The 26,414-nt window shown below is 25.7% G+C and overlaps 1 protein-coding gene across 1 annotated transcript in view; it reads right to left on the reverse strand.

The window, feature by feature from the left end:
• LOC145843324 (dedicator of cytokinesis protein 7-like) overlaps nt 1-26,414 on the reverse strand; it is a 105,016-nt gene that overhangs the window by 47,158 nt on the left and 31,444 nt on the right. The window contains exons 20-23 of the mRNA XM_082950786.1: nt 25,525-25,753; nt 24,052-24,188; nt 23,313-23,476; nt 8,406-8,600 (exon numbers count right to left, since the gene is read on the reverse strand). Of these exons, the coding sequence (XP_082806912.1) occupies nt 8,406-8,600; nt 23,313-23,476; nt 24,052-24,188; nt 25,525-25,753 (725 nt within the window). The remainder of the gene's footprint in view (nt 1-8,405; nt 8,601-23,312; nt 23,477-24,051; nt 24,189-25,524; nt 25,754-26,414) is intronic.

Raw genomic sequence — 26,414 nt, forward strand, 5'->3', positions numbered from 1 at the left:
TGAAAAAAAATTCAAAAAAAAGTGCTGACAACTTAGGTATACAGATATTTGCTGTACTTGTCTTTTTTTTTATTGACAACAGCTATTTACTAGCTAAATAAAAACAGAAAAAAGGTTAATTACAAAGATAATTTTATCAATCTGCAATGGAATTAATCATTAACTTTTGCCGCTCTTCGAGTGTTGAAGTCCTATGACATCACTATTGAGTTTAGTGCGAAATTTTAGTGTTTTTTTTATTCAAAATCATTTCACTGATTTAAGCTTATATATTTTTGTGATTATATTTTGTCAAGATTATTTGCTAAACTTAATTATCAAACTAATTAATTTACGTTGGACATATATTTTTATACAACCTCATTCAAATAAAATGTTTGTCTTACTAAATAATACCTTTTAATGTAAAGTTCCTTTGGAATATACTAATGGTTTAATAAATTTAATTATTTTTGTAATATATAGAAATGCATGGAGCAATTCAAACATAAACACGTCATTTTTCATACCTTATAAAACATAGTTACAATTGGTTAAGACTTTATCTTAACAACTTGAGAAAATTAGATATTTTACTAAATTTGTTCTAACAAACAAGTAGTTTTTTATCATGCAAACAGCCATCTACTAGCTGCGCAAAATTTTGAAATGGTCTCGTCAAGGATGAGCAACTACTCGTCTGCGAATTTGCAACGCACAAATTGTAAAACTTTCACGACTTTTCAACTGCTTAAACGTCCGTTACGTCATCATCGAGTTTTAAGCGTGTTTCTAATTTTCAGCCTATTTCCACATTTTCTGCGTTTTATGTCGATAAAACTTTAGGTTTTCATTTTAGTTATTTTTATTTCAACTCTTTATCGAGCTTAGAGTGCGTTTTCAATTTGTAATTTTGTTTAAAATTTATCTTTATATTTTTTTTAGTAATATCTCGCTAAAGTTCTTCATTGTCAATGTTGCTAATAAAAGTATGAAATCGAAAAAATTGAAAAAGAATTAACATTAAAAACAAAAGAAAAGAAAGGCAGCAACCCTGTCTCCACATTCAAAACATGTATTTTAAAAGAACAAAAACCATTAATCAATAACAAAATTAGCAATAAAATAAAGCCAAAAAGAAACAAAGCAAAAACTAAGTTGACTAGTACATAAGTTGTTTTTAAGGTAAGCTAACTAAAATTATTCAATTTTATTTGAAATGTCATAATGTATTTTTTGTGTGATTCTTTAAAAATATTGCAATGTTCTTTATTTCGTTTTGAAGATACGTATTAAACGTTGAAACTTAGTAAAGGATTCGAAAATTAGTTGTTTTTTTTTCGTTTTATAAATATATATATATAAAGATTTATATTCGAGATTCTCTAAAATCTGAAATAATCAAAATATTGTCCTAATAATTTATCATTTAGTCAGCCATTAATAAGCTGCTCAAAATTAGAAAACTGGCATCGTCTGTGAGTCGACGAAAGGATGTTCATTTATATATTTGCAACTTTCAAATAGTAAAACTTTCACGACTTTTCAACTGCTTAAACGCCCGTTACGTCATCATCGAGTTGTGAGCGCGTTTCTAATTTAAACTTATTTCCACATTTTCCGCGTTTTATGTAGATAAAACTTTTGGTTTTCAATTTTTTTTATTCCGACTCATTACCGAGCTTAGAGTGCATTTTCAATTTTTTTCTTTTTGATTAAAATTTATCTTTAAACGCTTTTTTTAGTAATATCTCGCTAAAGTTCTTCATTGTCAATTTATGCTTCGTATTTCAACTAAATTTTGTATTTTTAGTTCGTGTTTTGACTTCACTGCTTGGTACTTGTGTCCTTATTTTTTTTTTGATTTTTATATTTATTTTACCCCGGAGACTTTTCAATGAACTATTTAATAAACTTCAAAATAAGGTGTTTGAACAATAGAAAAGTATAATTAATTATTATGACAGCCAGTTTATATTAAGAAGCTATTGACCTACTTTATGTAATATATGGAAAAATTAAATCGTTAAAAATTCGATACAAATTTAAATATATTTATTATAAACCGTTTTTGATCTAAAAAGTATTCTACAAAATTAACTTTTGATTTCAACGTGTAAGAATCAAAATAGTAGCTTAAAAGGAAAATGTATGTAAAGTGAATTTTGAACGCAATTATAATCCAAAATTTCAACTTCTATTTTTAAGCTGATAGAATATAATGTTACAACAAATTATCTAAGTTGTAAAAATGATGACGAAAATAAATACATCGAAGTATGTTTAAGATTGTATAGCGACATAAATTGAAATACTTTACGACTTTTAAACAGCCAGAACACGCACTACGTCATTGCTTGGATTTGAGCGGATTTGGATTTATGCGTTTTTGATTTTTGTATTTATGGTTTTGTAGTTGGGCTTGAACTTTTCAGAAATTTTTACATTTCCGTTTTTTGCTTTTAAATTGAGTGAAATTGTATTTTTGATTCCGAGACTTTATAATTCATTTAAACTTTATATTTTAACATGTGGTTTTATTTTCAGGTTATTTTTGATTTTTTACTTATGCTTTTAAATTTTTATTTTATGCTTTTATATTTCGGTCAAATTTTTAATTTTCAATTTTGGTTTAATGTCTTGCTGAGAATTTCTATCAAACTACTTAATACTTATGTTTTAAAATCATTAATTGTTTGGAAAATGCTTTGGCTATAAAATTAGAAGTTGCATTTTTTAAAAAAAGAATATTAAGGCTTACCTAATTAGAAAAAACTGAAAGCTTTATCAACGTGTAAAATAATCTAATGAACAAAATAAAACTATAAATCCATCAAGTTATTATTCTTTATTTTTATGAAACTGAAACTTAATTTAGTTTAAAATTAAGACGGTTTTAAAATTACGTGTTTCTTTTTTATTTTACAGTATTTTAAGACATTTTTAATAAAACTCATAAAACTGTATAAATAAAAAATAAATATCTTACACCATATCGTTTTAAAGGAAGTTTTTTTAACTAGGATAAATTTTAATACCAACTTTATTTGATTCAATGTTCTAACACTCGAAACTCATAGTTATTATTACATTTGCAGTTACTATTTAATACACAATACATAGTTTCCAAGTTTTTTGGTAAACTAGTTATTACAACTATCTATATTTGATTTTAATATTAAGCTAACTATTAGAATTCATAGTTATTATTACATTTCCAATGAATTTAATCACAAAACACTATATACTTTCGTTTTTTTTGGTAAACAAATTGTACCTAACAGTTTTAATTGGTAGAAAGTTAAAACTGGTTGTTCTTTTAAGAAATATTTTCAACTTTCAACCTTGACGTTTTTAATAAAAAATTCAAGGGTTGCAGATAATATGAGAGGTTTGGCTATCATAAAACAACTTTATCTTTTTATAAAATTTACGGCAGTACGATCTTAAGAGCATTTTTTTTTCTATAAACTTGATAAGAAACTTTCAATCTTTTTCACATCTACATTAAAAAACCAACAACAAATTAAACTAAACGAAATGTTTGAATTATTGCAGAATGGCAAAACTTTAGACCAACCAATAAAAGCTATTAATTGCAAAATAGAATAAGTTTTAAGTAACAAAATAGTAAAAGCATTAAGCATTATAGCGAAAAACATAAAGTTTAAATAGTAAATTTTTTTCAATAATGATTGTACAAACTGAAACAAAATCATACTTACTACGCACAAAATATCATAAAAGAAATTCTAAATTCACAATCTGCGTTACACTTAAAAAACACAAAATAAGTTATAATAAACTTAACAACAAAAAAAAATTATAAATAGATAAAAATAAACAGTTTTCGTTTAATATAATATTATTTAATAAGTTCATTGGAACACAAGTTAGTAGACCAACTACTTTTAAAACTTATTAAAAGTTGTTTCCAAACCGAACAAAAATTAACTTTTTTCGAACTTTACTACTAATGAACTAATGAATTAAATCATCTTTTTATTTGTGACAACGCATTTTTTATTGAGCATTTTAAGAAATTTTTGTTGTGTTTTACTTAGCTCGAAATTTAAATCATAGATGTGCAAAGCTACTAAACTGTAAACTACTAATAAAATACAGGTTGTTAGAACTAATTTTGTTGTTAAAATATGCATTTTTTTTAACTTGTTCGGTCACATTAATTACAATCATTATAATTACTTCGACTATTAAACCATGTTCAATTATCTAAAAAATGCAGTCAAATTTTTCGTGTATGAAAAAAAGTTTTTGTAGATTGCAAAGATTTATATTGATTGATAAAATTTAAAGTTTATCTATCGGAAATCACTGAAATAAATACTTAAAAACATAATTTACTTAAAATATTAATACAGTTGTGAATTATCAATATTGAACAAAAATTCTTGTTTAAATGAAGTAACAACTATTACAAGGGTTATTATCGAAAATTAAAAAAAGAAATATCTAAGAAATTGTTATCAGTTTTTCTATAAAAAATACTTTTTTTATAAGTGACTTAGACTTTTAACAAAAACTATTTACCTTTAGAATAACATATTGGATAATTTAAAAAATACTCTGGGCCATTTTTAAAAAAATTGATAATACAGCTATTTTCAAACTGTTCAAAAAATAACTAAATAATTACAATGCTACATTGATTAACTATTGTGGTATTTATAAACTATATATATAAGTTTTACAACATTGAAATAACAAATATAAACTTGTGACGTCACGAACAGCTTGACAGCTTTTTTTTTGTGTTTAATTGTAGTGTTCGAAACATAACATCTATAAATACAAATATTTCAAACAATAGGTTATTGATACAAAATTAAATTGCAACAATTTGTATGGTTGTTCAATTTTTCGATATGTTTATTATAAACTTGTTCACATTATTATTTCCGACCCATACAACTTTTAAATTATAAACATAAAACTTTTAAATTTATAGTATGAAAAATCAATTAAGGGATTGCAAAAATGTATCTACATTAATTAGTAAAATGTAAATAACTTTTATTTTTACATACTCAAACAAATACTTCAAACTTAACTTATTTTACATTAAACATATTAAAAATACAGTCCTGATTCGTCAATATTAAACAAATTTTCTTCATTGAAAAAAAAAACATTTCAAGAACCATCATAGTTAATGTAAGAAGGGAAAAATAAAAAAATGTCAACAACTAAAACAAAAAACGTAAACATAACTATTAAAAAACTTCGTCAATAACTATACTTTTGTTTATTCGAAAGTCTCACCAATGTAGTATTTTAAATATATTAATATTTTTTGACAACAATTTCATGACTATTATGTTAAAAACAAAATAACAGTTGCCCTAACAACACTAACAATTTTTTTAGAAATTATAAACGTCACAATAATATTCTTTATTAAAAGTTTTAACAGCGAACAAGCTGATCCATCTTTGACAAGTAGACATTACAAAAATTTGTAACAAAACAAATTGTCATATTTTTACGACTCTTCGACTATTTTAATACATATGACGTCACCACAAGAAACAGGGTTGCCACTCAGTTTTTCCAAATTTTTTCCAGGTTTTCCAAATTTCTTCCAGGTTTTTAAAAGTAAATATTTTTAGGTCTATATTTAGTTTAAAGTTAAGTTTAAGATATGAAACTGTATTAAATGGTATAAAAACATTGGAAAGATACTGTATAACTACTTTAAAAATGTTTTATGATAAAAAACTTTTTTGACGATGACAAAAACATTCGTTATATGATAGACTTTTTGAGTCAAATCGAATTTTTACTACTGAATATGTGAAATTTGTTAAAATTCCAGGTTTTTCCAGGATTTTTTCAAAAATTTTAAAATTCCAGGCTTTTTCAGGTTTCCAGGTAAAGTGGCAACCCTGAAGAGATAAGAGCGCACTTCGATATCAGTATTTTGGCACACGTTCAAAATTCACCCAGTCAAACTCGAGAGCCGCTTACCGATCAAGGGTAAGGGTTAGGGGTAACAGTGATAGCAAAAAAAAAAATTATAAAAAATGCAAAAACTATATATCATAAATTAAAAATTAAAAAATTGGGTGGATTTTGAACGAGGGTGGATTTTGATAGTATATTTTAATGTACAATTTAAGTGTTTTTGTGATTCGGTTTTATTTTTAGTTTTTTTAATTTCTTTTTTTATACTTCGGTTAAACTTTCTACTTCAAACTTTTTTGAATACTTTAGTATAATTTTTTACTTAATATGGTTATTTAACTAAATAATTCGCGTAGAACATATAAAAAAACTTCAATTGAATAAAATGCTATCCATACAAGAATTTTAAACTTTAGTTGCATGAAACAAATAATACATACATCCGTCAATTAAAAGGTTTGTAAAGAATTAACTATGTCTAACAAGCGTTCATCAACTAAAATTTGCTAACAACTAAACTAAACAGGGTTTAGATATTTTACAAAAAAAATTCTAATAATAGTCCATTAGTAAGTACTTCATGCAAGTAACGTAGAACACACTTTGAAAAATTGATAATATCAATTAAATATAATGTTAGTTTTAAAATATTAATGGTAAAATGTATGAATCAGTTTAGACATAAACCAACCAGTTTTGGAAATTTATACAAAAAAAATCGTCTAGTTGAGATCTTCTAACAAACAAACTTTTTAAAAACTAAATATTTTGCTAAACTAATCCCGAAAGTTTACTAAAATAAATAATTTTAACACCCGTTTAATATGAGCACAAAATTGGAAAACTTCCACCTTTTGACTCGAAAATTATTTCATCGTGATTTTGTAATGTGACATATATCAAAATTATTTTTCTAATGCAATAATGCTCGTGACATTTCAATTTAAAATTGAAACTTTTTTTTTTATTTAAATTCTTGGTTAAATTTTGTACTTTGTTCAGAGTACATTTTTGAATTCGGTTTTAGATTTAATATCAATTTTTGCTTTTTTTTTTTTGTGTTTTTGGTTTAAGTTTATTTTATCGATTCGAGTTTAGTTTTACTTATTAATTTTTACTTTTTTAGTTTCAGCCCTTTATATTTCTGTTTGTGTTTTTATTTTTTGATTTAATTAAAGTAAAAAGTGTTAAAACAATAGAATAATAACACTTATGTTTGTTATGTGTTTACCAAAATAATAGCCATAAAATAATACAATTAATATTGTACGTAATTTCATCCAAAACTTAATTTTCAATCTAAAAGTGGAAAACCAAATAAACTTAAACATGCCTTTACAGGCTGCCAAAATGCTCGATCCTGAATTACTAAAAATTCTCTTCGACATCATGTTTCTAAATATGCAGCGAAATAAATTGAAAAACTTTTACGACTCTTTAACCGCTAAAACACTTATGACGTCATAACAGATATTACAGCGCGTTTCGACTTCAGTGATGATTATTGGGATTTTGTTTTTATTTTGCAGTTAAATTTAATGTTTTCTTTCAGTGTTTTTATACTTTATTTCATGTTTTTACTTTTCAGTTAAATTTTTTTTTGTCATGCTGAAAATTTCTATCTAACCAATCAAACAAAAGTTTAAGTTTTAAAATTATTAAATATTTGAAAACAGTTTTGCCATTAGTTTAAAAGTTGCATTTAAACAGGTTATTAAGATCAACTTAGTTTGAAAAAATCAACTGCTCAGTTAAAGTTAAATAATTAAAAAAATAATACTACAAAAACAACTTAGGTATTATTATATTTTTTTAAGCAACTAAAATTTAATGAAGTTTAGAAATTATGCTAGTTTAAAAAAACGTATTTCTTTATTGATTTATTTCTTTATTGTAACATAATATCAACAATACTCATTAAACTGTTTATATATTTAATAATATATATTTAACACCAAATCGTTTTAAACAACGTCTTTTTGAATACGCCAGATTTTAATAATATATTTAATTGATTTAGTTTGCTAATACTTAAAACTCATTTGCTATTACTATTTAATCACACACTAAATATATTTTTGGTAAACTAGTTATTTCTACTTTAATTGGTAGAAAGTTAAAACGAACTGTTCTTTTTTTAAACTATTATTATTTTCAATCTTGACTTTTTTCATAAAAATAATTTTGAATAATGAGAAGTTTGGCTCTTATCAAACTACTTTTTTAAAATAAAAATCTTAAACCGTAATACTTTTAAACCTTACGAAACTTATTAAAAGAACTGCACTTGTTGGAATGTTTAAAAAATTATTAAAACTTTCTTAATACCAATTTGAAGAGAACATAAGCTTTTATATCTACGTTGTTTTCTGAATTTATGATCATTGTATAGGTTATTAAGTTAATTTGTTTAAATTTTTACTATCAACATTATTCTTAGCATCAAAGGCTGCAATTTGTTTAAAAATTAACTAAAAATCAAGAAAACAAGAAAAACAAACTTTTTCTGATTTTGTGACGATTTCATTGGACGCGAACTTGACCAATCTCTTGATTCCCTCCAAGAAGCCGGTCGGGAAACAATTGGGCGGGAAAGATTTGGCGGGAAAATTGAGAACGTTGCGGTCATTCAAGTGGAACGCCATGGACTTGGTGATCATTTCGAATAAAAACCAGGAATTTTGGAGGCATTTTTCCTGCAAACAAAAACAATCTAAATTGTTAATACTGTAGTAATTTCAAAAAAAAAACAGTAATTTTGGTTACAATTTTAAAACAATATTATGAATTTTGGAGACATTTTTCCTGAAAAGAAAATCTTTTTTTAAATACGGTCATTGACTCGGTCGTAATTTGGAAAAAAAGACCATGAATTTCTTGCAAAAATAATAATTTGAATTTTTTTTTAATTTAGCGATCATTTTAAACGAAAGATAGTTTTACAAATTTCAAGTAGAAAGAAGCTTTTAAAATTTGATCAAGTATAAAATATAAAAAATATTACTGTGTATTAATTAAGATACTATAAAACTACATTACTCATTATTTATAAGAAATATAATTTTTTACTGCAGTTTACATTAATTTTTAAGTACATGTTAACTTTATTATTGTTGTCATTTGACTTTTTTTTAGTAATTGTATGTAATAAGTTTTTATTAACTAATTAAATTAAACATAATCTGATTAAAATTTATATTTTATACTTCTTAATACCAATGAGCTCATTGAAGTCTTATGACGTGTAGATTAAGTACTAACTAAATACATCTCTTTGCCAATTCAATTCCTATTAAGCTATCTAATCAACTAAACCAAAAAGGTCTTAAAAGCTTAAATTAAGAACAGTACTTTAATTATTCTGTTATTAAAAACTGCCAAAAAATCATACTTTAACAGTAACAATTTTAACCAATAATAGTTAGCTTGAATTAATAAATAAATAAATATTTATGAAAAAACGGTTCCAAGCAAAACAAAATACAAGATTTCCCACGAATAGAATTCAAATTACTACGTAGTAGTATTTTTTGGATGTATTCCAAATTCTTATCAGCTAAAACGTATTATAATGCTTTCAAAATAAATATCATGCTATTTAAGAGTATTTATGATTTTAGGGAGTTTAAGTTTGTACAATAAATGATCGATGTAAAAAAAAAACTATTAAGAAATGTATCTTTTTCATAATTCTCAATTTTAGACCTATGTGAATATTTCAATACAGTGATTTTAACTTAACCCTACAAAGACAAGTTTTAAGAACTAAAATAAAACACCGTATTAGTTTAAAACATTTTGTAATTTTTTCAAATAACTATTATATGAAAACTTTTAAAGTTTCAAGTCTACGAAAATAACAAAAAAAAGCAGTATAAAAAAACATATCAAAACATAAAAAAAATCAAAAACATATGAAAATGGAGAAACATTCAAACTACAATAGAGATTAAACAAACAAAATATATTTAAAACGACAAATGTAAAACTACAAAGGGATCCTTCAAAATGTGGCTATTTGAATGTCGCCAACTAAATCTTGATTGACATTTCAAGTTTTTAATGGAAAAATCTCATTTGAAACATTAATATATTGTTATTATTAAAAAAAGTAAAAACTAGAACAGTAGTTAGTGTACAGTTTTATTTTCACTTTTTTATTTTTGTAGTTTTTTGTTTTTTAGCTAATTAAATAAGGTTTTAAATATACACAATAGATTTTACTAACTGATAAATATTATACATTTATCTTTAAGATTAAAATTAACAAGGTTATTATCACTTTAAAATGAAAATTTTTAATCTATTAACACTACTTTTGTGTTGAAAATTTTTAATTATTTTATATAATATACATACAAAATTTAGTTTAAATAATAGTGAAATCTTTTCTACTAACTATTCGATGAAATAGTTGGCATTCAACTTGTTAATAAATTAAAGATCAATTAATTGCTACTCGTTTAATTTTTCAGTTTTAACAACTGGACACAAGAATATGACATGTTATTACAAACATTTTAGTTTGAGTTTATAGTACAATTACTACTGAAGTTTATTTAGTAAAAAAGTATCTGAAAAACAAAATATAAACTTTTAAAATACAAAGTTGAAAAAAATCAATTAAATTACAGACAATAAACTCAGTAACTTATTAAAAGGTCAATTTAACAATACGCAACATTTTATTGCAGCTAGACAATAAATACTGCTTATGTTGATTAAATAATTATAAATTTGTTAAACTTTTTCTAATAATTTGAACTTAAATTTAACATTTTTATATACAAAATAACTTTTGAACTTAATAATCGTAAAAAAAATTTAAAGAAGTATTATTATATTACAGAGTATTTATAAGAAAAGGTTAATTCTAAATTTTTAACGTTCAACTTTAATATGCAGTAAAACAATTAAATATTATTGCATTTTTTACTACTTTATCATGTGCAATAAACAAAAGATATTTTTATTGCGTTTTAATAAAATTAAACTAATATTCTGAAAAAAATAATATTGCACAGTTATCAAATATACAAAACAGTATTTCTAAAAAATTTTGAACAAAACATTAAAAGACAGCAGTTGCTACGTTTAAGTGAAATATTTTTTCCCAAAAAAAAAATCTTAGACACTATAATTGTTAGTTTGATAACTTAATAGCTATGAAATTATTTACTTGTATTACATTAATATCTTATAAAAAATTATTTTAATTACATCAAAAAGCTTTTTTATCAAAAAAGTTATTTAAAGTTAGATAACAACAAAAGACAGTTATAAATATAAAAAACATGACAAACTTACTAGACTTAAAATATGATTCATAACAAAAACAAATAATAATTTTTTAAATAATGCTTTAGGTTTAGAGCAACAAAAGCAAAAATTTATTAGCTTCGTCAATACCAAAATAATTGAAAAAACTTAAAAAACATTACCAAAATTTTTGAAAGTGTTATAAGTAAAAACAATTTAAAGTTACATATTTTAGAATAAATAAATTTCAAAATATTTTTTAATTGCTTACACAATTAATTTTCAACAAAAATTTTTAGTCGTTACAAAAACCCTATTTTATTTTAATTTTTTTATAAAATACATTCAACTAATTTAAACCAAATTATAAGCAATAAACTATATTTCAATTTATAAGTAAAACACACAAATGTATATATTATGACACGTATCATCGTATTCAAAATTAATTTATGAACATATGTTTCCTTTTGTTTTTATCTCCAAAACTTTAAACTTATTTTACTAACATCTTCATATGTTATGCATTTGTTTTGATTTTTGAATTTTAACACCTAGAAAACACCTAAAAACTTTTAAAAACTGCAGGTTTTTCCAGATTTTTGTACAAAAATTTAGTTTTTTTTTTGAAAACTTCTCAAATTTGAGTTTTTTTCGGGTTATTATTCACGCAACCCTGACTTACAACAAAACTTAAAAAAAATTAAATATTTCTAACCTGACTTATCTAACTCCTTTTCAAATATGACTGCTCACCAATTTAAATATACAAATTTCCAAACTACCTTCAATGCCTGAGGAGTTGAAACAAAGAAATATGTCAATTCTTCGTGAAATATCTTCTTACAAACCATCCTGAATTGAGATTTAACTATTTTACAACCTAGATATTTTTATTAATTAACCTTCAATGAGGAGTTGATACAAAGAAATATGTCAATTCTTCGTGAAATATCTTCTTACAAACCATCCTGACTTGAGATTTAACTATTTTACAACCTGGATATTTTTATTAATTCACCTTCAATGGAGTTGATACAAAGAAATATGTCAATTCTTCGTGAATTATCTTCTTACAAACCATCCTGACTTGAGATTTAACTATTTTACAAACTAGATATTTTTATTAATTTACCTTCAATGACTGAGGAGTTGAAACAAAGAAATATGTCAATTCTTCGTGAAATATCTTCTTACAAACCACCCTGACTTGAGATTTAAATATTTTACAACCTGGATATTTTTATTAATTTACCTTCAATGGAGTTGATACAAAGAAATATGTCAATTCTTCGTAAAATATCTTCTTACAAACCATCCTGACTTGAGATTTAACTATTTTACAACCTGGATATTTTTATTAATTCACCTTCAATGAGGAGTTGAAACAAAGAAATATGTCAATTCTTCGTGAAATATCTTCTTACAAACCATCCTGACTTGAGATTTAACTATTTTACAACCTGGATATTTTTATTAATTTACCTTCAATGGAGTTGAAACAAAGAAATATGTCAATTCTTCGTGAAATATCTTCTTACAAACCATCCTGACTTGAGATTTAACTATTTTACAACCTGGATATTTTTATTAATTCACCTTCAATGAGGAGTTGATACAAAGAAATATGTCAATTCTTCGTGAAATATCTTCTTACAAACCATCCTGACTTGAGATTTAACTATTTTACAACCTAGATATTTTTATTAATTCACCTTCAATGGAGTTGATACAAAGAAATATGTCAATTCTTCGTGAAGCATCTTCTTACAAACCATCCTGACTTGAGATTTAACTATTTTACAACCTAGATATTTTTATTAATTTACCTTCAATGGAGTTGAAACAAAGAAATATGTCAATTCTTCGTGAAATATCTTCTTACAAACCATCCTGACTTGAGATTTAACTATTTTACAACCTGGATATTTTTATTAATTCACCTTCAATGCCTGAGGAGTTGATACAAAGAAATATGTCAATTCTTCGTGAAATATCTTCTTACAAACCATCCTGACTTGAGATTTAACTATTTTACAACCTGGATATTTTTATTAATTTACCTTCAATGGAGTTGAAACAAAGAAATATGTCAATTCTTCGTGAAATATCTTCTTACAAACCATCCTGACTTGAGATTTAACTATTTTACAACCTGGATATTTTTATTAATTCACCTTCAATGAGGAGTTGATACAAAGAAATATGTCAATTCTTCGTGAAATATCTTCTTACAAACCATCCTGACTTGAGATTTAACTATTTTACAACCTAGATATTTTTATTAATTCACCTTCAATGGAGTTGATACAAAGAAATATGTCAATTCTTCGTGAAGCATCTTCTTACAAACCATCCTGACTTGAGATTTAACTATTTTACAACCTAGATATTTTTATTAATTTACCTTCAATGGAGTTGAAACAAAGAAATATGTCAATTCTTCGTGAATTATCTTCTTACAAACCACCCTGACTTGTGATTTAACTATTTTACAACCTAGATATTTTTATTAATTCACCTTCAATGAGGAGTTGATACAAAGAAATATGTCAATTCTTCGTGAAGCATCTTCTTACAAAATATCCTGACTTGTGATTTAACTATTTTACAACCTAGATATTTTTATTAATTCACCTTCAATGGAGTTGATACAAAGAAATATGTCAATTCTTCGTGAAATATCTTCTCACAAACCATCCTGACTTGAGATTTAACTATTTTACAACCTAGATATTTTTATTAATTAACCTTCAATGGAGTTGATACAAAGAAATATGTCAATTCTTCGTGAAATATCTTCTTACAAACCATCCTGACTTGAGATTTAACTATTTTACAACCTGGATATTTTTATTAATTCACCTTCAATGGAGTTGATACAAAGAAATATGTCAATTCTTCGTGAAATATCTTCTTACAAACCATCCTGACTTGAGATTTAACTATTTTACAACCTGGATATTTTTATTAATTCACCTTCAATGGAGTTGATACAAAGAAATATGTCAATTCTTCGTGAAATATCTTCTCACAAACCATCCTGACTTGAGATTTAACTATTTTACAACCTAGATATTTTTATTAATTCACCTTCAATGGAGTTGATACAAAGAAATATGTCAATTCTTCGTGAAATATCTTCTCACAAACCATCCTGACTTGAGATTTAACTATTTTACAACCTAGATATTTTTATTAATTAACCTTCAATGGAGTTGATACAAAGAAATATGTCAATTCTTCGTGAAATATCTTCTTACAAACCATCCTGACTTGAGATTTAACTATTTTACAACCTGGATATTTTTATTAATTCACCTTCAATGGAGTTGATACAAAGAAATATGTCAATTCTTCGTGAAATATCTTCTCACAAACCATCCTGACTTGAGATTTAACTATTTTACAACCTAGATATTTTTATTAATTCACCTTCAATGGAGTTGATACAAAGAAATATGTCAATTCTTCGTGAAATATCTTCTCACAAACCATCCTGACTTGAGATTTAACTATTTTACAACCTAGATATTTTTATTAATTCACCTTCAATGCCTGAGGATACAAAGAAATATGTCAATTCTTCGTGAAATATCTTCTTACAAACCATCCTGACTTGAGATTTAACTATTTTACAACCTAGATATTTTTATTAATTCACCTTCAATGGAGTTGAAACAAAGAAATATGTCAATTCTTCGTGAACTATCTTCTTACAAACCATCCTGACTTGAGATTTAACTATTTTACAACCTAGATATTTTTATTAATTCACCTTCAATGGAGTTGATACAAAGAAATATGTCAATTCTTCGTGAACTATCTTCTTACAAACCATCCTGACTTGAGATTTAACTATTTTACAACCTGGATATTTTTATTAATTCACCTTCAATGGAGTTGATACAAAGAAATATGTCAATTCTTCGTGAAATATCTTCTTACAAACCATCCTGACTTGAGATTTAACTATTTTACAACCTGGATATTTTTATTAATTCACCTTCAATGGAGTTGATACAAAGAAATATGTCAATTCTTCGTGAAATATCTTCTTACAAACCATCCTGACTTGAGATTTAACTATTTTACAACCTGGATATTTTTATTAATTTACCTTCAATGGAGTTGAAACAAAGAAATATGTCAATTCTTCGTGAAGTATCTTCTTACAAACCATCCTGACTTGAGATTTAACTATTTTACAACCCAGATATTTTTATTAATTTACCTTCAATGGAGTTGAAACAAAGAAATATGTCAATTCTTCGTGAATTATCTTCTTACAAACCATCCTGACTTGAGATTTAACTATTTTACAACCCAGATATTTTTATTAATTTACCTTCAATGGAGTTGATACAAAGAAATATGTCAATTCTTCGTGAAATATCTTCTTACAAACCATCCTGACTTGAGATTTAAATATTTTACAACCTAGATATTTTTATTAATTTACCTTCAATGGAGTTGATACAAAGAAATATGTCAATTCTTCGTGAAATATCTTCTTACAAACCGTCCTGACTTGAGATTTAACTATTTTACAACCTAGATATTTTAATTAATTCACCTTCAATGGAGTTGATACAAAGAAATATGTCAATTCTTCGTGAAATATCTTCTTACAAACCATCCTGAATTGAGATTTAACTATTTTACAACCTAGATATTTTTATTAATTAACCTTCAATGAGGAGTTGATACAAAGAAATACGTCAATTCTTCGTGAATTATCTTCTTACAAACCATCCTGACTTGAGATTTAACTATTTTACAACCTAGATATTTTTATTAATTTACCTTCAATGAGGAGTTGAAACAAAGAAATATGTCAATTCTTCGTGAAGTATCTTCTTACAAACCATCCTGACTTGAGATTTAACTATTTTACAACCCAGATATTTTTATTAATTCACCTTCAATGGAGTTGATACAAAGAAATATGTCAATTCTTCGTGAAATATCTTCTTACAAACCACCCTGAATTGAGATTTAACTATTTTACAACCTAGATATTTTTATTAATTTACCTTCAATGAGGAGTTGATACAAAGAAATATGTCAATTCTTCGTGAAATATCTTCTTACAAACCATCCTGACTTGAGATTTAACTATTTTACAACCTGGATATTTTTATTAATTTACCTTCAATGGAGTTGATACAAAGAAATATGTCAATTCTTCGTGAACTATCTTCTTACAAACCATCCTGATTTGAGATTTAACTATTTTACAACCTGGATATTTTTATTAATTAACCTTCAATGGAGTTGATACAAAGAAATATGTCAATTCTTCGTGAAACATCTTCTTACAAACCATCCTGACTTGAGATTTAACTATTTTACAACCTGGATATTTTTATTAATTTACCTTCAATGGAGTTGATACAAAGAAATATGTCAATTCTTCGTGAAGAATCTTCTTACAAACCACCCTGACTTGAGATTCAACTATTTTACAACCTAGATATTTTTATTAATTTACCTTCAATGGAGTTGATACAAAGAAATATGTCAATTCTTCGTGAAGAATCTTCTTACAAACCACCCTGACTTGAGATTTAACTATTTTACAACCTAGATATTTTTATTAATTCACCTTCAATGGAGTTGATACAAAGAAATATGTCAATTCTTCGTGAAATATCTTCTTACAAACCATCCTGACTTGAGATTTAACTATTTTACAACCTAGATATTTTTATTAATTCACCTTCAATGAGGAGTTGAAACAAAGAAATATGTCAATTCTTCGTGAAATATCTTCTTACAAACCATCCTGACTTGAGATTTAACTATTTTACAACCTGGATATTTTTATTAATTCACCTTCAATGAGGAGTTGATACAAAGAAATATGTCAATTCTTCGTGAACTTCTTACAAACCATCCTGACTTGAGATTTAACTATTTTACAACCTAGATATTTTTATTAATTAACCTTCAATGGAGTTGATACAAAGAAATATGTCAATTCTTCGTGAAATATCTTCTTACAAACCACCCTGACTTGAGATTTAACTATTTTACAACCTAGATATTTTTATTAATTCACCTTCAATGAGGAGTTGATACAAAGAAATATGTCAATTCTTCGTGAAGCATCTTCTTACAAACCATCCTGACTTGAGATTTAACTATTTTACAACCTAGATATTTTTATTAATTTACCTTCAATGAGGGGTTGATACAAAGAAATATGTCAATTCTTCGTGAAATATCTTCTTACAAACCATCCTGAATTGAGATTTAACTATTTTACAACCTAGATATTTTTATTAATTTACCTTCAATGGAGTTGATACGAAGAAATATGTCAATTCTTCGTGAATTCTTACAAACCATCTTGACTTGAGATTTAAATATTTTACAACCTAGATATTTTTATTAATTAACCTTCAATGGAGTTGATACAAAGAAATATGTCAATTCTTCGTGAAATATCTTCTTACAAACCATCCTGAGTTGTGATTTAACTATTTTACAACCCAGATATTTTTATTAATCAACCTTCAATGAGGAGTTGATACAAAGAAATATGTCAATTCTTCGTGAACTATCTTCTTACAAACCATCCTGACTTGAGATTTAACTATTTTACAACCTAGATATTTTTATTAATTTACCTTCAATTCCAGAAGAGTTGAAACAAAGAAATATGTCAATTCTTCGTGAATTATCTTCTTACAAACCATCCCGACTTGTGATTTAACTATTTTACAACCTGGATATTTTTATTAATTCACCTTCAATGGAGTTGATACAAAGAAATATGTCAATTCTTCGTGAAGTATCTTCTTACAAACCATCTTGACTTGAGATTTAAATATTTTACAACCTGGATATTTTTATTAATTAACCTTCAATGAGGAGTTGATACAAAGAAATATGTCAATTCTTCGTGAAATATCTTCTTACAAACCACCCTGACTTGAGATTTAACTATTTTACAACCTAGATATTTTTATTAATTCACCTTCGATGAGGAGTTGATACAAAGAAATATGTCAATTCTTCGTGAACTATCTTCTTACAAACCATCCTGACTTGAGATTTAACTATTTTACAACCTAGATATTTTTATTAATTCACCTTCAATGCCTGAGGATACAAAGAAATATGTCAATCTTCGTGAAATATCTTCTTACAAACCATCCTGACTTGAGATTTAACTATTTTACAACCTAGATATTTTTATTAATTCACCTTCGATGAGGAGTTGATACAAAGAAATATGTCAATTCTTCGTGAATTATCTTCTTACAAACCACCCTGACTTGAGATTTAACTATTGTACAACCTAGATATTTTTATTAATTCACCTTCAATGGAGTTGATACAAAGAAATATGTCAATTCTTCGTGAAATATCTTCTTACAAACCATCCTGACTTGAGATTTAACTATTTTACAACCTGGATATTTTTATTAATTCACCTTCAATGCCTGAGGATACAAAGAAATATGTCAATTCTTCGTGAAATATCTTCTTACAAACCATCCTGACTTGAGATTTAACTATTTTACAACCTGGATATTTTTATTAATTCACCTTCAATGCCTGAGGATACAAAGAAATATGTCAATTCTTCGTGAAATATCTTCTTACAAACCATCCTGACTTGAGATTTAACTATTTTACAACCTGGATATTTTTATTAATTTACCTTCAATGCCTGAGGATACAAAGAAATATGTCAATTCTTCGTGAATTATCTTCTTACAAACTATCATGACTTGAGATTTAACTATTTTACAACCTGGATATTTTTATTAATTTACCTTCAATGGAGTTGAAACAAAGAAATATGTCAATTCTTCGTGAAACATCTTCTTACAAACCATCCTGAATTGTGATTTAACTATTTTACAACCTAGATATTTTTATTAATTTACCTTCAATGGAGTTGATACAAAGAAATATGTCAATTCTTCGTGAATTATCTTCTTACAAACCATCCTGACTTGAGATTTAAATATTTTACAACCTAGATATTTTTATTAATTCACCTTCAATGAGGAGTTGATACAAAGAAATATGTCAATTCTTCGTGAAATATCTTCTTACAAACCATCCTGAATTGTGATTTAACTATTTTACAACCTAGATATTTTTATTAATTTACCTTCAATGGAGTTGATACAAAGAAATATGTCAATTCTTCGTGAAATATCTTCTTACAAACCATCCTGACTTGAGATTTAACTATTTTACAACCTGGATATTTTTATTAATTCACCTTCAATGGAGTTGATACAAAGAAATATGTCAATTCTTCGTGAAGCATCTTCTTACAAACCATCCTGACTTGAGATTTAATTATTTTACAACCTGGATATTTTTATTAATTCACCTTCAATGGAGTTGATACAAAGAAATATGTCAATTCTTCGTGAATTATCTTCTTACAAACCATCCTGACTTGAGATTTAAATATTTTACAACCTAGATATTTTTATTAATTCACCTTCAATGGAGTTGATACAAAGAAATATGTCAATTCTTCGTGAAGCATCTTCTTACAAACCATCCTGACTTGAGATTTAAATATTTTACAACCTGGATATTTTTATTAATTTACCTTCAATGGAGTTGAAACAAAGAAATATGTCAATTCTTCGTGAAATATCTTCTTACAAACCATCCTGACTTGAGATTTAACTATTTTACAACCTAGATATTTTTATTAATTCACCTTCAATGGAGTTGATACAAAGAAATATGTCAATTCTTCGTGAAATATCTTCTTACAAACCATCCTGACTTGAGATTTAACTATTTTACAACCTGGATATTTTTATTAATTCACCTTCAATGGAGTTGATACAAAGAAATATGTCAATTCTTCGTGAAACATCTTCTTACAAACCATCCTGACTTGAGATTTAACTATTTTACAACCTGGATATTTTTATTAATTCACCTTCAATGCCTGAGGATACAAAGAAATATGTCAATCTTCGTGAAATATCTTCTTACAAACCATCCTGACTTGAGATTTAACTATTTTACAACCTAGATATTTTTATTAATTCACCTTCAATGAGGAGTTGATACAAAGAAATATGTCAATTCTTCGTGAAATATCTTCTTACAAACCACCTGACTTGAGATTTAACTATTTTACAACCTAGATATTTTTATTAATTCACCTTCAATGGAGTTGATACAAAGAAATATGTCAATTCTTCGTGAAATATCTTCTTACAAACCATCCTGACTTGAGATTTAACTATTTTACAACCTGGATATTTTTATTAATTCACCTTCAATGGAGTTGATACAAAGAAATATGTCAATTCTTCGTGAAATATCTTCTTACAAACCATCCTGACTTGAGATTTAACTATTTTACAACCTGGATATTTTTATTAATTCACCTTCAATGAGGAGTTGAAACAAAGAAATATGTCAATTCTTCGTGAATTATCTTCTTACAAACCATCCTGACTTGAGATTTAACTATTTTACAACCTAGATATTTTTATTAATTTACCTTCAATGAGGAGTTGATACAAAGAAATATGTCAATTCTTCGTGAAATATCTTCTTACAAACTATCCTGACTTGAGATTTAACTATTTTACAACCTGGATATTTTTATTAATTTACCTTCAATGAGGAGTTGAAACAAAGAAATATGTCAATTCTTCGTGAACTTCTTACAAACCATCCTGACTTGAGATTTAATTATTTTACAACCTGGATATTTTTATTAATTTACCTTCAATGAGGTTGATACAAAGAAATATGTCAATTCTTCGTGAAATATCTTCTTACAAACCACCCTGACTTGTGATTTAACTATTTTACAACCTGGATATTTTTATTAATTAACCTTCAATGGAGTTGATACAAAGAAATATGTCAATTCTTCGTGAAATATCTTCTTACAAACCATCCTGACTTGAGATTTAACTATTTTACAACCTAGATATTTTTATTAATTTACCTTCAATGGAGTTGAAACAAAGAAATATGTCAATTCTTCGTGAAATATCTTCTTACAAACCATCCTGACTTGAGATTTAACTATTTTACAACCTAGATATTTTTATTAATTCACCTTCAATGAGGAGTTGAAACAAAGAAATATGTCAATTCTTCGTGAAATATCTTCTTACAAACCATCCTGACTTGAGATTTAACTATTTTACAACCTGGATATTTTTATTAATTTACCTTCAATGGAGTTGATACAAAGAAATATGTCAATTCTTCGTGAAATATCTTCTTACAAACCATCCTGACTTGAGATTTAACTATTTTACAACCTGGATATTTTTATTAATTTACCTTCAATGAGGAGTTGATACAAAGAAATATGTCAATTCTTCGTGAATTATCTTCTTACAAACCATCCTGACTTGAGATTTAACTATTTTACAACCTAGATATTTTTATTAATTCACCTTCAATGGAGTTGATACAAAGAAATATGTCAATTCTTCGTGAAGCATCTTCTTACAAACCATCCTGACTTGAGATTTAACTATTTTACAACCTAGATATTTTTATTAATTTACCTTCAATGAGGGGTTGATACAAAGAAATATGTCAATTCTTCGTGAAATATCTTCTTACAAACCATCCTGACTTGAGATTTAACTATTTTACAACCTAGATATTTTTATTAATTAACCTTCAATGGAGTTGATACAAAGAAATATGTCAATTCTTCGTGAAATATCTTCTTACAAACCATCCTGACTTGAGATTTAACTATTTTACAACCTGGATATTTTTATTAATTCACCTTCAATGAGGAGTTGAAACAAAGAAATATGTCAATTCTTCGTGAAATATCTTCTTACAAACTATCCTGACTTGAGATTTAACTATTTTACAACCTAGATATTTTTATTAATTCACCTTCAATGGAGTTGATACAAAGAAATATGTCAATTCTTCGTGAAATATCTTCTTACAAACCATCCTGACTTGAGATTTAACTATTTTACAACCTAGATATTTTTATTAATTAACCTTCAATGGAGTTGATACAAAGAAATATGTCAATTCTTCGTGAAATATCTTCTTACAAACCATCCTGACTTGAGATTTAACTATTTTACAACCTGGATATTTTTATTAATTCACCTTCAATGAGGAGTTGAAACAAAGAAATATGTCAATTCTTCGTGAAATATCTTCTTACAAACTATCCTGACTTGAGATTTAACTATTTTACAACCTAGATATTTTTATTAATTCACCTTCAATGGAGTTGATACAAAGAAATATGTCAATTCTTCGTGAATTATCTTCTTACAAACCACCCTGACTTGAGATTTAACTATTTTACAACCTAGATATTTTTATTAATTTACCTTCAATGGAGTTGAAACAAAGAAATATGTCAATTCTTCGTGAATTATCTTCTTACAAACCACCCTGACTTGAGATTTAACTATTTTACAACCTAGATATTTTTATTAATTTACCTTCAATGGAGTTGATACAAAGAAATATGTCAATTCTTCGTGAAGCATCTTCTTACAAACCATCCTGACTTGAGATTTAACTATTTTACAACCTAGATATTTTTATTAATTCACCTTCAATGGTTGAGGAGTTGAAACAAAGAAATATGTCAATTCTTCGTGAAGAATCTTCTTACAAACCATCCTGACTTGAGATTTAACTATTTTACAACCTGGATATTTTTATTAATTCACCTTCAATGGAGTTGATACAAAGAAATATGTCAATTCTTCGTGAATTATCTTCTTACAAACCACCCTGACTTGAGATTTAACTATTTTACAACCTGGATATTTTTATTAATTCACCTTCAATGGAGTTGATACAAAGAAATATGTCAATTCTTCGTGAAGCATCTTCTTACAAACCATCCTGACTTGAGATTTAACTATTTTACAACCTGGATATTTTTATTAATTCACCTTCAATTCCTGCTGAGTTGATACAAAGAAATATGTCAATTCTTCGTGAATTATCTTCTTACAAACCACCCTGACTTGAGATTTAACTATTTTACAACCTAGATATTTTTATTAATTCACCTTCAATGGAGTTGATACAAAGAAATATGTCAATTCTTCGTGAAATATCTTCTTACAAACCATCCTGACTTGAGATTTAACTATTTTACAACCTAGATATTTTTATTAATTTACCTTCAATGGTTGAGGAGTTGAAACAAAGAAATATGTCAATTCTTCGTGAAGGATCTTCTTAGACACGATCCTGATTTGAGATCTTGCTTCACAGGGAGACGAGGGTTGCTCCATCATCGAGGCTCGGACCGAGGTCAGTCGGTGGAAATTGTCGGAATCACCGTCTAAATAAGTAAAATATTATAATTATTTTGATTTTATTTTTGTTTACTATATATTTGAACTTAATTCAACAGGCTAAATTTTCTTATCACAATCTGGTAAAAATTCATAGAGTCTTCAATATAATTTGAAGCAAATACTATAGTTTCAATTTTATCATTTTACTTTTTGTTATTTTAGTTTAAATTATAGACTTTCTAGACAATCTGGTAAAAATTCAGATAGCCTTTACTATGATGTTAAACAAGTATTTTAGTTTTTATTTCATTATTACTATATAATTTTTATTTCATTATTTGAGTCATTTTAATTTTACACTCACTAGCAGCATTAGAATTTTAAACGAAGACTTTTAAAAACATAAGTTTGATCATAAATTTTATTCAATTCATAGTATAACCATTTGTTATTACATAACTTAATTGATAAAAAAACAAACATAAATATTACTAATTAATATAGTTATTCCTATAAAAAAACAGTATAAATATTACTTTACACAATATAAATACTATAAAAAAACAATATAAATACTATAAAAAACTATATAAATATTACTATAAAAATTCAAACTTACTAGCAGTGTTGCCATTAGTATCCATATTATCCGAATTAGCAGTCCCGTTATTATTGATGACCGTAAGATCGGGGTTGCTGGTGCTTATGTTCGTGAATGTGTTGTTTGAAATCGGCTTCCTATTTGCATTACTAGGTCTGTGATAATATTTTCTTTAACTAATTAAAAATTTACTTTTTAAGGTTTTAATAAGATTTTTAATTAATTAAATAAATCAATTTTGTTTTTTCTTTTAATTTATGCTAGTATGTTTTACATCAAGTTTAAATTTATTTAAACACTTTTGCTCCAAATATAAGTTTAAAGTGTTCATAAGCTTATAATCTTTTTTTTTATTGTTATGTGTTGTTGAAAAAGTAGTTGTTTACAAAATAAAACCAAACCAGATATTAACTCTTTAAGACTATTTTTAAACAAAGCTAATTTAATATTTTAGTATTTAAATGTAAGTATTAAATTATTTAATTAAAAAAACTTCAGATAACTTACCTACCTGATTATATTTTGTGAAAACCGTTTAATTAAATACATTTTAAAGAATGTAATTATATTTTATAATAGTTATTAAGAAACGTTTAGATTTAAATTTATAAAGATCTAAAACATATTTAATAAATATATATAAAGGAAAGTTAAAAGGCTAAAACACACTAGAAAATACAAACTATTATTGAGATGCATTATAAACGAAACTAGTAATACTAAAAAACTTAAAATGAAATTTGATAGAAAAAAAAATATAAAAGAAAATATAAAAAGGAAAAAACAAACCTCCTCAGAATAACTCTGTTTCTTCTCAGTCTTAATCTAAAAGTGAAGTAATAAAACAAAAATGATATGTAGAAAAAAATAAAAAGATGAATAAAATGTAAGAAAGAAGGATATAAACAAAAAAAAACAATAAAATTAAGTGGAGAGACAAACAGTAAAGTTTACAGAATAAATTAAATTAAAGAGTAGTTCAAAATATAAAGCATTTAAAGATAACTAAAATAGGTAGGTTGTTTTAATATAGGTTAAAAATGCGAAAGTGTAAAAATATTTTTTGTTTTGTTACATTACAACGCTAAGGCGTGCGTGTTTTTTGGATAAAATATCAATAAAAATATAAATTTTTAGAAATTTTAATATAGTTTGTCTTTGTAATAAGTGGATATAAAACAAACAAAATATTTCAAATTAACATAAGGTAGTAAATTCTAGTATAGTAAATATTTAGGTAAATTAAAATAAAAACAATAAACAATTTACCTTGATTTAACTAAATATATTAAAAAAAAAACAATAAACAATTTACATTGATTTAACTAAATATATTAAAAAAAAACAATAAACAATTTACCTTGATTTAACTAAATATATTAAAAAAAAAACAATAAACAATTTACCTTGATTTAACTAAATATATTAAAAAAAAAAAACAATAAACAATTTACCTTGATTTAACTAAATATATTAAAAAAAGATAAAAACCTTGACATGGTAGCGAAATACCCCTTCTCCCCACTACTTTCAACACCATTGTGGACTGGCGAACCATTTGTGGAACCATTTGTGCTGTTAATTGAACCATTAGTAAGCAGATAATCCACGTAAATTGATAGCATGATGCTTCTTTTGTGGTTGTCCAATTTGGTCGATTGGTGAATTCTATGGCAAATGTTGATGAGAGATTTGAAACAATTCGGTCCGAATCCGGCTGCTGTAAAAATGTGTAATAGTTATTAAATATTCATATAATGATCTAGTTGTTAATTGTTTCATTATATTATTTTACAGCATTTCTTATTTAAAATATTTTTTGTTTTAATTATGATTGGTTTAATTTTTAATTAATATTATTTTTTGTCGTTATAACTATGTGTATTGTGTTGATGAGATATTTAAAACGATTCGGACCAAATCTGGTTGCTGTTGTGAAAATAATAAATAAAAGTTTTCAATCAATCATAATCTAAATAATATTACAACCTTCAACAACAACTCATTTAACAATGTCATGTTGACGGTGAAATGTTTATTATCAGCTTCATCGGTATTTAGTTAAAACTGATTAGTATTTTACTTTGTTTCGTTACAATGTAACAAATCTTAAACTTTATAAAAGAAAACTTATTTAAACTAATTGCAAAGTTTACAAAAACAAATATTATTAAGAACGTTTTGTTTATCAACAATAAGTAAAAAAATAACATTTGGTTTAAAAACTTAAATTGTTAAACAAACTTTATAACATTTAAATTATGAAATAACTTGATTAGGTCAAATAGTTTACCAAACTTAACTTTTTGACTTTTAATCAATACTAAAGTTTTTATAGCAGATTTTATCAAGTTAAAAGTTTGAACCTAAACCAAAAAATA

The sequence above is a fragment of the Thalia democratica genome, chromosome 8 (genome assembly GCF_965202585.1).
Source record: "Thalia democratica chromosome 8, ktThaDemo2.hap1.1, whole genome shotgun sequence".
NCBI lineage: Eukaryota > Metazoa > Chordata > Thaliacea > Salpida > Salpidae > Thalia > Thalia democratica.